At 37.7% G+C, this 17,323-nt stretch overlaps 2 protein-coding genes across 2 annotated transcripts in view; one reads left to right on the forward strand and one right to left on the reverse strand.

Annotated features, from left to right (window-relative positions):
- The window catches only part of LOC141438749 (protein BCL9 homolog), a 37,998-nt gene extending 37,614 nt beyond the window's left edge, over window positions 1-384 (reverse strand). The window contains exon 1 of the mRNA XM_074102691.1: window positions 120-384. The gene's annotated coding sequence lies outside the window, so the exon portion shown is untranslated. The remainder of the gene's footprint in view (window positions 1-119) is intronic.
- Window positions 385-2,257: 1,873 nt separating this feature from the next.
- p120ctn (adherens junction protein p120) overlaps window positions 2,258-17,323 on the forward strand; it is a 61,570-nt gene continuing 46,504 nt past the window's right edge. Inside the window, exons 1-2 of the mRNA XM_074102907.1 lie at window positions 2,258-2,673; window positions 7,866-8,014. Of these exons, the coding sequence (XP_073959008.1) occupies window positions 7,974-8,014 (41 nt within the window). The 5' untranslated portion in view covers window positions 2,258-2,673; window positions 7,866-7,973. The remainder of the gene's footprint in view (window positions 2,674-7,865; window positions 8,015-17,323) is intronic.

Consider the following 17,323-nt stretch of genomic DNA (forward strand, 5'->3'; position numbering starts at 1 on the left):
TAATTAAGGTATAACGATGGGTATGCAGTGAGAAACAAAAAATCGGGATCGCTGACATTTTTGTTTATGGTACACCGAGTCGACGAGATCCAGAATCCACAAATAGCGAATAAACGTACACGATTACCGCCTCCCGACGGATTCACTAGCACTTGATAACACCAAACACTGCGTTTCTTCACATTTATGAAAGTTTCATTGTTAAAATATACCTGATTTTTAATTTCTTTCTATCAGCATTTAACACAAATCACCACGCACACACAACATAACACATATAATATGTGCACACATGGATACTTGAGACAATTTTCCTTCACAAAACAACAAAAAATGTTCAAGATTGCTCAGCGATTCACAAATGTTTGGCGCTAGTGTCGTTTCGTCCAAGAAAAAGATTATAAGGCTAGCTGCTCACTAGAATTCAAGTAACAGGAAATTGACTTTTTGATTGCTTTTGACAGTTTTTGCGTCAAATGACACGCGTTGTGGAAATGTTTAACTTGACAGCATGTTAGTTTTAGTGCGCGGTTAGGTCATTGCAATTTTAATCAAAGTCAAAGTCAAAGTCAAAATATCTTTATTCAATTTAGGCTATAACAAGCACTTATGAATGTCAAAAAAAATCTACCACCGGTTCGGAAAAACCTCTGCTGAGATGAGAATGTTGTTTTATATATCAATTTAAATATCCTATTAAAGATTAGGAATAACAGTTCAGAGAGGTAATGCTGCCAGTGTCTTGGGGTCAATGCCTGGGGCAGAAAATTTGTATGACGTTTTTATTTTGTAACATAGTTTAGTTTATAAATAGTTTTAGTATTGGATATTAGATAGTTTGTAAATAAAAATATACTTAAATACATATTAAACATCCAAGATCCTATTATTCATAACATTGAACTGCGATGAAATCAGGAATGTTGTTAAACTTACTTCGAAATGTACACGTAATGACAAATTTTTCAATCTCGGTCCTATCATAGTATAATAAATAATATGAGCGTAAGAACAAGAAAATAGTGAGGGTTTTTCGACATGTGAAATATCGCTAGCTGGCGTTAGTATCGTGAGGACCGTTTGACATTTGCGTCGCGCTCGCGATCGGTTAAATAACTCAATAAGGTGTGTAATGATCCGCACTAAAGAAATACAGAAGACTACCTAGAACGAGGACGGTTTTGACCATGTAAATTTGAAAATGCAGAACTAGCCGTGTATGGGCAGGGGTTGGACATTTCGCAGTTTAGGTACGTTCGGCTGGCGCGCCTAATCATTAGGCGCACGGCAATGGGTTGCCGCTTGCCGCTCGGCCGCTCGGCTCGCACGCTGGACGCGTCTTGCGTGATTTGTGTGGGTACCTTCTTATTTTATTTCACTACAAGTTATATTGTTGTGTTTACGGATGTATAAATAAAAAGAAGATAAAGGAATCGGAATTATAATTTTTCAACATTCCGAGAGATACTAAAACAAGGTTTCGCCAATACAAAAAGGTAGTAGGTAGATACGTAGGTTATCATTGTCATGCTTTGTTGTCATGTATGTTAAAGTATATTTACTTATTTATTCGAGGTAGTTTAGTTTATTGAATTCATATTAATACCCACTATTAATATAATACTGTTATCTGTATTCATCGGCGAGTGGGGGAACCCTGTGCTCTTGGCGCCAAACCGGTTTCGATTCAACGGTGCCCAACGGAATATGAACGCTCAAATAACACGATAAGTTTCAATTTCGCGTGTAAGTCGTAAGAGTAGGCAACGGTTTTATACCTAAACTTGACTTTTGTTGGAGAACGTCCCTTCTGTACGGTAGTAAGTACTATTAGTTATTCTGTGGTATGGGTGGGTGACATCATGTAACTAAGACAGCCGGATCTCTCTGTCTTTACTAGTCAGGAAAAAAGAGAGATCCCACCGTCACCATGACAAAATGATACCCGTGCGCGCTTAGCCTAATTTACTTTTTTTTCTTGGTCCTGGGTTTTTTTACCATTTACTTGTTTGAATGTCGTTGTCATATTTATTACTTAGTCATATTTTTTTCTTTAAAAATTAGTTTAAGTATAGGTAGGTGTGGATACTTTTTCACTGTCTAGATATTTTACTCGTTAATTTTATTATTGTGAACATACAGTATCACGATATATAAAGAGTTTTTTTTACATCATAAGTTACGAACAAGCAAGAAGCAAAGTTATGGCCACATTAAAAAAAACTGTTTTTAACTCTACGTTATCTATGATCGACGTAACGTAGCAAATTGTCTATCGGTGAAGGGAGGAGGGACGGACGGATATCGCTTCGTTGACGCCTAAAATAATTATTTCATGGTGTTTTGTGATAAAATCCATATATGCGGACTACAGTTAGTGAATTTATAAATCACTTAGTTTGTGTTCGTGTGCAGCTGTGTAATTCAGCTTATTCGTTAATCTCTACTGATTACATTCCGACCGCTCCCTCGCGCAAAGTACGTCAGTCGTCGAGTATTTTTCGTACTGTTTGTACTACTTGCGATAGTAGGCCGTAATAGTAAAAGCTGTTGGAAAGTGCATTTGTACGGGAAACTGTCGGTGTAAAAACTATCTCACGTTCTATTTAATTGAAAGCGCTATGAGTTGATCGTTCAAGTTTATGAGATTTCGTCGCTTGTGGCCATTTTTCGGTGAGTATTCACGCATTTGTATTTACATCTCGTAGGCTAATAATACCGTGTTAAAAGCCCTGTAACACGCTGGCTATACTATTTTCTGTTTAGCTTACCATTTTTCACGCCAATACTTACTACAATAGGCCTCAATGAACCACTATAGATCTACTTACTACTGCTACTACTCGAGTCACGTTTTGTGAATAAGCGGATAGATTTTCTATAGAAGTAGGTTTTCGCGCATTTTTCGTTCGTGGCCTCTACAAAGAGTAATTCGATGAAGTGTTCATTCAGAATTTCATCAAATATTCACAGAATACTGTGTTCCAGTTTTGTATAATGTAGTAGAACGATATTCCAATGCTTACCTTATAGCAATAAGTCCGCCTATTTTGAATGTTTTATACTTTCTGCCTAATTAAATGTAAGTGTTAAAAAATAGATCTTAATTATCAATATATTTTGCCCTTTTTAAAAATTGCAAGTTCACACTGTCAATGTCAGCAATTGAGGTTGTTTGCATATTGTATTGCTTGCAAATATTCCCCAAGCTTGGACTAAGTGTCCTACTGCTTGATGAATACCTCCCGCTTCCACAATTTTGGGTTCGTCATACAAGAGTGCTATTGTATTGGAAGCAAAAGTTTTATTAGAAGGGTCTAGATGAGCTCTGTATCTATATTTATTGGGGGGCACACATACTGGTAGCTTATGTGAGTTCTGACTCCTGTAGCTGTGTTGTCATTTCTGCAATGGATGATGTGGCAGTAGCTACACCCCTGTTGTCTGTCTATTATCCAAATAATTCCATATCAAGTAAAGCATGCTACTCATTCTATTTGCTGACATGCTAAAAGATGTTTGTTGTAAAATTTCTGGTCTTGTTGGAATTCATGTTGTTTAGGATGTTGTTACTATTAGTGATGTGCCAACTCAGGACAAACAGAACTCGATTTAACTCGAGTTAAAATTCACCTAACTCGGGTTGAACTTGACTTAACTGGATGAAACAGAGATATTTTTTTCACATTCACAATAATAACCAACAAATAAATAAAACAATAATAACCGGCACTTTAAAGTTATCCCTTGTTATGAATGAATGCAGTCTCAAATGATTGGCAAACTTCGCTTCTTGGAGAGAATTCAACTAGAGTTGATTTGAGTTAAGCCCAACTTGAGTTAACTTGAGTCAATCATCACTAGTTACTATCCTGAGCGCCAAAAAATCTGGCCATCAAATGTATGCAGTTGTAGGTAATTTTGTATGTAGTGGGCCAAATTTTCTGCCGCTGAGTATAGTTTTAAGAAAATGTACACCATGCCTTCTTTAAATAGTATTAAAATAAAGAAAATTAAAGTCATTTCCTGCCATCTGCCTGTATGTATATGTATAGTCACCAGCATCAATATCTGACATAATAAAGCATGCATAAATATCTGATAAAACTCTGTATTTCTTGGGCCAGTAGAAGTGTCATGTAATTTTCGCATGCTCTGTTGTGGCAGATATTGATGCAGGTGACTGTACACTTGTTATTGTAGGTGTATCCACACTGCAGTTAAGTTTTGTGGAGCAACATTGTGCAATATAATAAAATTAGGAAACAATTATGCTAACCCTTTTCCAGGCCCTGCTAATTTAGGTAAGCTACTACAAAATGAATCAAAGTTTTATGGTGTTTACCTATGAGGGATAAATTTAAAAACAATTATAATTTTTAATGACTTCATTTGATTTTGTACCATATTGTAAATGTAGCAAGGTTGAATATTTGTTTACATTTATGTGGTCACTATATGCATTATGCCTGGAGAAGGGTTAACTTAAAATTCAACAGCTAACTTTTAATTAGTTAACCAATCGCAAATAAAATAACACAAGATACAGATAGTTACCTAATGTTGCAGCGTTGCACTTGCTCAACAAAAGTTAACAGCTAAACGCTGGTTACATCAATTTACCAGAATGTTTTTTTCCTAGTATATATTTTTAAGTTTTTTAACTTCTCATTGACTGAACTTGAAATTTCGTGATGATATACTAAAATATGATAAATGAGATTTTTTCTTTGGAATTCCCTCATTGTTCCTTTAACAGCTAACTTAATTTTGTACTCAAATGTAACACGGAACTTCCGTTCGGATAGCTTATTTAGAGATGTACGGAACCCTCAGTGCGCGAGTGTGACTCGCACTTGACCAGTATTTTAAAGTTGCAGAGGACTGCTAGTTTGATACATTTGTAGGTTGTTATATGGATGCCTTTAACATCAACAATACTGCCTTAAATAGACATATATGTGACTTTTAAACGGTCAATAGTTGTACATATAGTACATATAGTAGTGTATAAGTGTATAAATAATAAAAAAAACGACGGATCGAGTATCATCTGTAGCTCTCAACCTTGACGCTGGCAAAATTGTCCCAAACGCCATTAAAAAAAAAAAAAAAGTGAAAATTAAAGCTGAACATACAAGTAAGGAATTTTAAACCTGCTATAGTTTTCACAGTATAATATGAACAACTTCAAAATACAATACATATTGATTTGCATGCAACCTCCGAGGGCCTCCATTCATAAACACACACAATTGATGATTCAACTTGTACACAACTGTTAAATAACAACAATACATGCTTAGTGAGTTGTAGGTATTATCGTTTATGTCGGAATGAGGTATACATAGTCCACTAAATGCAAATATGCTGTGCTATTTTCTATGACAGTTCATCATCGTCATCATCCCAGCCTTTATGCGTCCCACTGCTGGGCACAGGCCTATCAAAATGAGTGGGCTTGGGTCATAGTTCCCACGCGGGCCCAGTGCGGATTGGGAACTTAACATGACAGTTCTTGTATAAGAAAAAAAAAACCGGCCAAGTGCGGGTCGGACTCGCGCACGAAGGGTTCCGTACCATCTATACAACATTCATTAGACATTAGCAAAAAAATCACGTTTGTTGTATGGGAGCCCTCTGTTTTTTTTTAGTATTTGTTGTTATAGCGGCCATAATTATATATAATCTGTGAAAACGTCAACTGTCTAACTATCACCTATCACGGTTCATGAGATACAGCCTGGTGACAGCCGTATGTTCAGAGGGACAGAACGGACAGCAAAGTCTTAGTAATAGGGTTTCCGTTTTTACCCTTTGGGTACGGAACCCTAAAAACAGTGACGCTGGTTGTCACTATCTTGATGATGATAATCCTTAATGTTTGTAATTTTAGAACTGACATTGGAAATTATCAGTTTGTAAACTTATTTGACTGATTTGTGGTATGCAATAAAGAATATTGTGTTGTATCAATAAAAAAAAAACGCATCCGAAATATTCTCCCTTAAAGGTAGCATTCCGATGTTTGCGACCGCGACCACAACGCACGACCGCGACACACGACGGTGACCGCGACACAACATGTCCGCCAAGGTCGCGTGGCCGATGCTTATAATAATATTAATATAATAATATAGCTTTATTTATTCCATATTTTAAATTATCATATCACATTTAATTATTTTAGTTTATTGTATTTTAATTATATTACATTACAATTTGAAATAATTATTAAAAAACATATCATGGAAATACAAATTACAGTAATAAATTAAAATTTCATTTACTTAATTTAATAAATTAATATCATGCATGGATGTATTTATATGGACCTACTGCTTAGTATGAATTAATAAGAAGCACTGACGGGTGCAGTGCAAGCGACCCCGTCGCGCGACTAAGCGGTGGGTCGTGCGATCCGGTTGCGATACGCTACAACATCGCAATTAATTTTGTACCTTAAGCCTATTTTCACACCACAAGATACTGCTACACAAAATGATTTATAGTATATCGTTTACCTGTATTTTTAATATTTTAAGACCTTCAATTAATTTTGTACCATATTTACATTCTCGCAAGGTCCAATATTTGTGTACTTTTACGTGGTCACTATATGCACTATGCCTGGAAAAGTGTTAACGGGCTGGCCACGAAAAATAGCGACGGGCGGCGCGGCGAGCGTTTTCTGTTCATTGCGTGACCGAGACTTTCCTTGCGCAGTGGTTAGTTGAAACACACGCAATGTACAGAGGAAAAGCTTGCCGCGCCGCCGGCCGCGCGAATTAATGGCCCGGCCATCCTTGTTACGCGACCGCTGCGTTTTTCCAACCAACCGCAATTAGGTATGCAGCATCTCCATATTTCTCAACAAATTGCATTGGCAATTAACCTGGTTATCAACTGGCGGTGTGAATGCACAAAACATTGTTCGTTCCCCACAAACAATAGCCAGAGCCTTTCTTTTAAGTAAAAACAAGCAATAGTTCTTGAGCGACTGGTTTATTTAGTACTTTTAATTTTTTGCTTTTATTTGTTAAGAATTTACATTCTTATTGACGAAGATAGTGTAGACTGAGCTGATAATACCTACTATAATTTAAAGCCAGTTAATTGTTTTCCAATTGTTACGGTTACGACGAGACTAGGGTTTTTTCTTCTTTGCGGCTACCTATCATTTCTTAAAATAAATTGGAGGAAATATGTTCGTCATTATAAGCTGGAATAGACGTCCACTGTTGAACTAGGGCTTCCCCCTGAAACGCCGCAATCAACGATATCTTGCTATCAGCATCCATCGGCTGCCCACAATCTTCGCGATGTTTCAGGCCTGACAACGCTGCGTCTTCAGAAACATTAGAGAAAACTTTGCAAAATTAGATATGTATGTCGGCGGCCGATCGTAAAATCCGCCAGATCACGAAATTCCTAGGCATATCGTGAAATGGCCCCATTTATGATATGCCTAAAAGTTGGCCAAGCATATCACGATGTGCCTGAAAAAGTTAGGTACGACGAGCGAAGCGAGGAGTTGTTAGTATGAATTGTGACCACACGATCCACGAGCCGAGCGAGCGAAGCTAGCGTGCCGCGGCAGCGGCCGGCGAAGTGCCAGGACCGATATGGCGGCGTTTCATGATACGCCTAGGAATTTCATGATCTGCCTAAACGTCACTAGGCAAATCGTTAAACGGTTAGTTTTGAACGATATGGCGGATGTTTCTTAGCCAGTTCATGAAATGGTGCCATTTCACGATATGCCTAGGAATTTCGTGATCTGGCGAATTTTACGATCGGCCGCCGACATGTACACAATGTAGGCACTAGTCAACTATTATATTCCCAGTTCAAAATTGTTTCAGATAACCTCAATTTACCGTCAGTTTCACACACGCCCGTCATGGCGCCACTTAACAGTCCGCCGAGTAGCCAGTAGGGCTCCGAGACATGGTAGCAGCGCCACATCAGATATGGACGGCGTAAAGAAAATACACTCGGGGACTTTGTATCGGTAAGTACTTACTAATACTTTTCAGCTGTAGTACGGCGGATGAGGCGGATCTATACGAGGGCTTTTTGAATTACAGCCCGGAGCCGTGGATATATGTAGAGGGCAGTCTCTATATTATTATCAAAAACAGTTTTTTTAGATAGGTACCTACCTACCTAAAAACATTAGCTCTTAGGTAGTGATATGATAACCCATACTAGTCATAAGAATTTGAAGGCCCTAACTCGACATTTTCATGGTCATAAAGCTTTTCGATGTACTGTTTAAGTACGAAACTCCGTTAATAATACGTTGGATTTATCAGGCGATGAGATTGGGGCCTACAATGAGATTGATATATTGATTGGTCCATTCACAATAGTATCTATCCTTATTGTACTTGTACCCCCAACTCCCCAACCAAGATATAAGTATCCGTCTGCACGATGCGAATAAAAAGTTATTATTCTTACAAGTAAGGCTGCGGTCTGTTCAAAACGCCATCGGTGGCTGACGGTGTGCCGTGAAGTCTCGACCAGCATTCGACCCGCCGTCGGTCGCGGACGTCTGGTTGTTTTATAAGCTCGCCTCGCCACCAGTCGATTTTGTGCGCGCTCGCGATATCACAATACAGATGGACTACCACAAACTCAAAGTTCTCGTCTAGTTGGATAAAGAAGAAGCTGTCAGAGAAACCCGTGAAAATCTAGATTTCAGTTTTAATTTTTAGCTTTCACTTTGTATTTCTTACACAGTTTTGCGGTGACACGTATCCCATACGATAAATAAAATAATAAATAAATGAAGATTAAGATAATGTAATAATAATATAACATTGTAACAAAAGGGAAATTTTGGCCTTACTGATAGCCAACCAGAGGTAGGGAACAAATATTTTTTAAGTACCTACAGAGAAGAAGAGCAACCTACAATATTTGAATTGAAGGAATTCTAGTGCAGTGGATATGGAATTGAATTGCATTAAATTAATAAGCATTTCATCGTGTTATTTAAAAAAAAAATCATTTTTCACCGCGTGTGGCCGCCGATATGGTGCTGCTTGATACTGGCCGCTGTGTGTGACGAGTGACATCCATCCGTCGAGAACGGGCGGGCCAGCGAGTCAACAAACATGACGATCGCGGGCGGCACCGGCCGGCATGTCGTCGGTCGCGGACGGCGTTTTGTCAGATAGATCGCAGCCTAAGGCTGGAGTATTCTGAGACACCAAGGTCTGTTATCCAACCTGGCAAAATATGAGGATTCCTGCCTTCGATCAACAACAACAATTAGTACTAACTTTTGATCGAAGATTCCTGCGTTATAAATTTGGTAGACTAAGTAACTACTTGTACAAAACACGTTTCCTGCCCATGATAGGAAAACTTTGTTAGCATTGTATTTTCTGCTAAAGGCTAAATATTATATTATAACGATGCCGGAACAATACCGGCCTGGGAACGGAACTGAAACTACAGGATAGTTTAATTTTGTTACCATCTTTTAATTAGCAACTCCTCGTTCATGAAGCTTCACTGGCTGAAGTTGAGCTAACTACGACTTTTTAACGGCGAAGGCGAAAGCGACCTAAGCGAAATACTATTTCCAACATGATTCCCATGTTTAACGAACAAAATATCGTGTAGCTAAGAAACATCGTTTTAAAATTCGTATCATGCTCATGACAAACGTCTCAGGCAAAGTGTCTGAACGCGGCTTTTGGATACAAATCTTTACGAGGTTTTATACAGGCTTATCTTAGTACTTTCCCGCATGAGCATGAAGCTATTCAGAGCAGTCTAAATAAACGCCTCGGAAAGTTTTCTCTGTAGCTCCACGCTAACAGGTGTGTAAAGATACTTCTGAATCTATTTTGTCGTGTGACATGTGCCTGTCAATCACGCGCTTAGAGTGGTCGTACTCGTACATACAGAACGAAGACGGATTACTTTTACGTTACCTCATTGATGGGCCATCATGTCTGAGGCGCGTCGAATCCTAAATTGCATCGTAAGAATTTTGTTCCCGCTTACATGCATCATGATCATGTCGATGTATTTATGTTCGTAATTTCGCATTCCAGGCATTGTTATTACGTACGTAAGGCCGCGAAGCATTTCGACCGCCATATTTTTGGCTCTACCAAAATGGACAAATGTCACCCCTGTTCGAAAGCATATTATCAACTCAAAATCAAAACTGTAATATAATAAAACTAAACTTGATTCAATTTCTGGACAGTCTAAATTAAGATGGTTTGGTATGGATGGTGGATGGATGAATGTATGTCGGTGATGAATGGATGTCGGTAATTTGGATGGATAAAATCTTATTTTTATTTTTAGGTAATGCGCTTTCGAACTGTACCTTAGTATTCTTGCTACCTAGGTTCATGGACCGTCGATATACGTCGATTTTGATAGCGCTAGCGCTGAAGATATGGCGGTTAAATCGCTTCGCGGTCTTACCCTATTATGTTTATATTTTTGACTTTATCTCTGAGTTTTTAATATTGCTTTTGGGCTAGTGGAGTGCGCTAACCGATTAAGTCACCTACGACTATTTGATTCAATGACGCAAATATCAATATAGTATAGCAAAAAATAATCAAGTAAGTCTGAATTTGCTTAAATATTGCGTGTTTTGTTCTCCTGTTTCAAAATGATGGTACGGTAAGCAGCAGAAGTGGATGAGCGATTGTTGTGCTCAAAATAATCTAAACACTCCCTTAATACCTTGGCAGTAGCGTCGTGTGTAGATCATTTTACTTCTGCTGCTTGCATGCCAATTAAAATTAAATTAATAATCAATTAATTATAGAAACACTGCCAGAAACAACGATATTAAGATAATCTTTATGCTATTTTAATTTAATCAAGCCAAGCCTGTGTTTAGGTCTTCAACACCCGCTACGCTGCCAGTGCTTGTCAAAAGTTGCCCGTAGAACTAGCGCCGTAGCAAGCACTACATAGCATAATAACTAGTATAGCTGCTACACTATAGCAGTTTAGTTATTCCGGTTTGCGGTAGTTTTAATTAAAGTCCCAACTTCTAATGAGGTGGGTTATATTAATTGCGATCGATCGAGGTTTCCGTATTTGGTTGTCGTATTGTTTGATTGTTGTTTGATTAGAAATAGTTTTGTTAAACTAAAGAATTGTGTCAATTCAAGAACACGTCATATTTTTAACTGCCTAAATGTTTAGACTCATTAAATAACTGTTGCCCGTTGTGCGACTCCGTCCGCGTGGAATTCGTTCATCACTATCCCGCGGGAACTATAAATTTTCGGGGATAAAAGCTATCCTATGTCCTTCCCCGGGGACTCAAACTTTTTTTCCTTAACTACATCTACACTATTGAAAAAGATATCGAAATTGCCGATATTTAATACATGCAATAAAAGCATAGCAAGCGTCTCGCTCTCGCATACACAAAAAAAGCAAGAGACAATGAAACGTAATTAAATACTCAGGTATCGCCAATAACATCGGCGATTTGTCTTTGTAAGTGCCACTTTCGGACATGGCGGTGCGCTACACACTGACTGCCAGGACAGCTAGTGTTTTTTGGCCAGTTCAATGCGTCGTTTTCCTACATGGTCGATCAGTAAGGGATAGTGATGACCACAGGGAACTCCAAGCAGGAATGGAAACGAAAGGAGCTGATCTTCTGGTTTTTACCATACTGGCCTAAGGAGGGTTATGTTTTTCGAGCGTATGTTTGTATGTATGTGGGTATGTATGTCCATTTCTTTGGTCCTCGCTACAGCCTAAAAGGTTAAACAGATTTTAACATATGAGGTATCATTGGATTCGTCATAACTGTCGGAGTGACATAGGTTATATAATATTTCAATATGGCGTCTGTGAAAAAAAAAATATGGCGTAGGAATGATTTTTTTTTTGTATTGTAACAATATGGGTATCAAACGAAAGCTAATAATTAGCCCATTCTAAATATGGGTTATAATACTTTTCATCTACCGTTTTCACATAAATATCAAAAAAGTGTAAAATAAAACATTAAATTAAAAAAATCAAAAAACCCGACTGTCAAAACTAAAAGGAAGAAAATAAGTCTAGTAGCTAATTTAAAGTTCAAGAGTCGGGACCCATTACTCAGAGTTTTTGAGCGTCACGATTTAAGTGGGTCCCGACTGTTGAACTTTAAATTAGCTACTTAACAGAATTCTAGACCACTAGACTTATTTTCTTCCTTTTAGTTTTGACAGTCGGGTTTTTTGATTTTTTTAAATTTGATGGAGGTATAAATTTTATACCAAAGTTGCAGTCCCAACGATTTACGAGATAAGAGATGATATGCAACTACGAAGGTAGTTACATACGCCAGTATTACGTAAATAGCGACATTTAAAAAATTTGCCAATAATTAATGCTGCAACTTCTCGCTGTTGATCACAGTATTAGAGGCTATATTTTAGAAAAGTTCAGTCAAATCGGCCGAACGGCTTGTATCTATCATTTTGTGCGGGGTTCTTTATAAGTTACGGCCTATTTTCAGTTATTAAAGGGTGTTCCATAAAGCTGGGTGGAGACGTGCAGAAACCGACCATTCATCTGTAATATGACTATACTCGCCTTGTATTTGTACGTGGGTTTAAAGTAATGTGATTGATTAGTCTATTCCACTCCGCTTATGGAAGCGCGTCTTAAGACCTCTGGCGTGTATTCGCGTTCGTACTAAGCAGTGTGTCATACAATCAAGTCGAGCGTCCCAAGTCCCGAAGGCTCCATTTTTATTCAAAGGTCATTCTCACAAGATTTTATTGGGTAAACAGCAATAATAATATTTGTTTGTTGTTTTGCGGCTTGTTCAAAGTCGCTGAACTCTTGAAGTAACATTTACTTTGACAACTTCTACAGGGAATTTACATTATTGCAGTGTTTTAAAACGATGAAAAGATGTTTACATCGAAATTCTTTAATTAAATATTTCCTTGCGGTTTTTATCTACCCAGAATTCCATAGCTTATCGTGTCGTGTTCTTTCATTAGCGTTACATTACTACGAAAAATAACAGCGTAAAGATAAGCTAGTGATTAAAATACTGTAGCAACAATTTTTTGTACAATATTACTTGGTATTACTTCATGTTTGGCTTGTTATCGTTAATTCCTTTGGCTTAGCACACGCTCAGCTAATCTCTATTATATATCATATATCTATCTAGCATGACAAGTACAATGTGTCCTGTTTATTTGAATGAACTGTTCCAGCGAATTTTTTACTCACGAAGTCACTTAAAACTTAGTGAAAATGAAAGTGTTTCTCTTAGCAAGTAGGCCAGTTATTCGTTCGGCAAGAGCGCTTCGTAATATAATCTGTTCTCAGCTGAGTGCTGGAGGAAACAGAGCCTTTTATTTCGAAATTACCATAGGGTCATAATATAAACATAACAACTACACAAAATGTAGTAACGGTAGTATCACATTCATTGAGCTAAAAGCAATGAATGAATGGCAAGGCGTGACCTCGCCAGCAAATTAACACGAATGAGAGTACAATTTTCTCTTCATTCATTGAAAAAGTCAATAACCACCTCTGGGTGTTTTTCAGCAAACATTTGTATGGAACTTCAATAACGCAAGACCGAATAAGGTCAGCTCACATAGTATTCGAACGGCCCATTTTACTCAACATGTTTACTAGTGTTACAAACCAAATGTGGCTTAGTAAACAAATATATGTGGCGCCAAAATATATGTTTGCTTAGTATGTTGCCGTTGAATTTGTTTAGCAAATAAAGTATCAGTCGGTATGATAACTTAGGCTTAAAATGATATGGGAATTATGGCTATTGATTTTTTGATAAATTTACCAATTTGGTTTCTTAAATTGGATCTTTAATCTCATCGTTAAGCAGCATATCTACCAATAATGTGCGAGGATGTGTTGCGAGGGATGTGTTCTTCATTAACCAATAGAAACGCTTCATTTACACAACCTCGCACAGCACATCTCTGGTGGAAACAGCTGAGAGGAGCAAGGCGAGGTAAATGAAGCGTTTCTATTGGTTAATGAAAAACATATTCCTCGCACATCTCTGGTGGAAACGCTGCCTTAAATTGCTTTGCAGCTCTGTGTTTTCCAATTAAAAGTACAAGGCTGTCAGATTTTGCTCTATTTTGGATGTTCCAAAAAAACTCAATTGTGGAGCTTAAATGAGGATGGTATGATCTTTCTTCCACAAGGATATAATTATAAATACTCCAAGATGTATCCTGAATCTCGCCTCGTCCGGGAAAGGAATGCACGGATGCAAAAAGCCAGGTCAAACCCTGCGAACGATGCTTATATTTTTTTCTTTGTACATTTCACATTTGCATTCTTAAGACTAACATCAACGATGCTTCACCTTATTCGCATTCAAGAGTCGGCACACGTCCCGCACCAAGTTTTAATCTCAAGCACCTGGCCTGAATTCGTAGTTCACCTTGCGCGTGTGAAGAACCACATAAATCGTACATACCACAACTGTAACTAATCGGATTCTTTGCGAATGCTTATGCATCAATTTGCATTGCACGCGGTCTTGATTCACTTAATTGCGGTTAAGTAAAGCAATGCAACGGTGCAATATATCTCCTTATAACTTGAGTGACATGTAACCTGGTTGCCTGCCTTCAAAGGCTTATTCATCTACTCCTACACCCCTGGCACAGATTACATAATAGTTGCTACGTGATATATTCAATACTCGCGTTTGACAGTTATGTTCAGGTGGCTTACCACCGACGGTGTTAGTAACAGTCACAGAGCAAATTTGCGAGTGACAAACTGCCAAAGAGAATTGAATCACCACATACCAATGATAATGGTGAGGAAGTACTATATTGTATGAAATAACGGGGTACTGCTCCTATTCTGTTAGATCATGAAATATAAACGCTCGTAGTTAGATATCTACTGCGGTCTTTTTTTGACCACCAGAACTGAAGAGCCCTGTATTTATACTCATTGGTCGTTTACTGCATCTCCTTCGTATCGAACTTGCAAGAAAGAAAGGAAGGTATTAATTCGTTTCATAATCGTGATAATCAACAGTATATATTCTAATATGTTATTCGTTCTGCAAGATCTTCTCAATAGTTTCCACCTAGCGAGACCTTGAAGACACCGCACAGGACTGTGTGTGACGCATGCAAGTCCCTTCTGTGGGAACACATGTCGTCACATCATCATCACTCTTTACACGCTTTGTCAGCGTTTCCAGTCAACTCATTACCAAGGTTTTAAGATATTTTATGATTCCATTCATCATGTCAGCCGCAAGACGTCCACTGCTGGGCATAGGCCTTCCCCAAGGCTCTCCACTCAGACCGGTCTTGTGCTTTCCGCATCCAACGCGATCCCGCGATCTTCACTAGGTCGTGGCTCCATCTTGTTAGAGGCCTACCGACAGCTCGTCTCCCGGTCCGCGGACGCCATTCGAGAACATTCTGACCCCATCGGCCATCAGTCCTGCGAGCAATGTGCCCTGCCCACTGCCACTTCAGTTTCGCAATTCTTCGGGCTACGTCGGTAACCTTAGTTCGATCTAGTTGCCATAAACTTTTTATTAATGAAAAAAAACAACAGTTACCAAATATATAAAACAGAAAACTGCCCAATCTCGTTGAATTTTTATCCGATCATGAATCTTGCATACGTTTGATTCGGGTTACTTCACCGAACGCCTATAATACGGGTATTTCAAATCAAGAAAGGTCCTCCCAGAGGAAAATTCTGGCTTACCAAAAACTTCCCTAAGGCACACCGCGGTTATCCTGAGGTATAGAGCATTTCAATGTTTAAGGAGGACATGTTTTAGTTACTGGAAAAAAATTACAGCCTAAATGTTGCGTGGGTATCAATAAACTTACTTACTTATTTAATTAGAGTTTGATGTCGAAATTTAAAATTATCTTATTCGATCTTAGTCTTCATTGTCCGTTATTTAACCTGATACTTAGTTATATATAAGTAAATATCGAGCTGTTTTCCAGAATGAAATAAATTATGGAAGCGCTAGCAAAATTAAACCCATGACGATAGTAAACATCAAATCTGATGCCGATGAAAATAATGTATATGAAACATCTTCCACTAAAAAACAAGAAAGATTTGCTAACGTAACAAAAAATTTGTTGCTTGTAACATAACTTGAGTGACTACAAAACTAAGGACTTACTCGTACTACTAGCTAAAATTATAGGTGATGTCTTACAAAATCAGTTTTGCAATATTAGCATTATTTTTGTTCCTAATTAGTAAATTTTCGATAAACGTCAAGTAGCCTAACTAGTTCAGCTATCCTTTTTTTTTCAGTGATAAATGTATAAATAATATCCTTGGCATGTGCTCGACATTTATGAAGATTTTAATTTGAATGTGTCCCGGACAAAGTTTGGAGTTATTAAATAAGATTCACGAGGCCATACGTCGGCATATTCTATTATTTGTCATAACGCTAATAACATACAATGTAAATAACGTTTTCATTGTAATAAGTACAGTAATGCAGAGATAATCGAGTCATCCTATTGTGTATAACATTACAATAGACGTGTGTTTGTATTGTTGCGCATCTGACTAAAGGTCGAGACCTTATGTGCTCTATCTATCGTTTAGTAAAGGATATGTTAACTTTACCCTTTGCCCTAAGGCTTCTGTGGTAAACGCTCATGGAACATGCCTTGTGACCCAATGACTGTGAGATAGACCATAGACTGTGCTGAGGCGGGACCATTTCGGGCACAAGCAACGAAGTTTTTTTTTTGTATTTTGTATTCTCATTTTATTTTATTTCACTTTATTATTATTATTTGCTGTATATATTATTTATATTTGTGTCACGAATATTTTTTTTCATTTTTTTTTTTTTTTCAGATAATACTAAAAACGCACGTGTTCGCTTCATGCATTCGAGAATTCACTAATGAGTCTGTTTTTATTCCGAAGGCATCGTACCTGGATTGCTTTGTCGTGTGTATATTGCGTATCTTTGTTAGTATCTATTATCCGGAATAATAATGAGTAACCTGATAAAAAGAGGAAAAAAAAATTAAAATGAAAAATTAACGTAGGGTTCTTAAAAATAGTGCTACTTTTATGATTATGACTTTCATTTAAGCTTACTTTATCCATCCATTCATCATTAGAATGACGTTATTGATGACTTTCATTATCATTATCAGTAGATCCGTTATTAATTGTCCTTTTGTAATAGGGAATATTATGTATAATGGATTGAATAAGTCATCGACCTCTCAATTTCGACACGTCAGCGTATATATTCAATTATTTTTAATGAGTATACCCATCATAA

The sequence above is a fragment of the Choristoneura fumiferana genome, chromosome 19, assembly GCF_025370935.1.
Source record: "Choristoneura fumiferana chromosome 19, NRCan_CFum_1, whole genome shotgun sequence".
NCBI lineage: Eukaryota > Metazoa > Arthropoda > Insecta > Lepidoptera > Tortricidae > Choristoneura > Choristoneura fumiferana.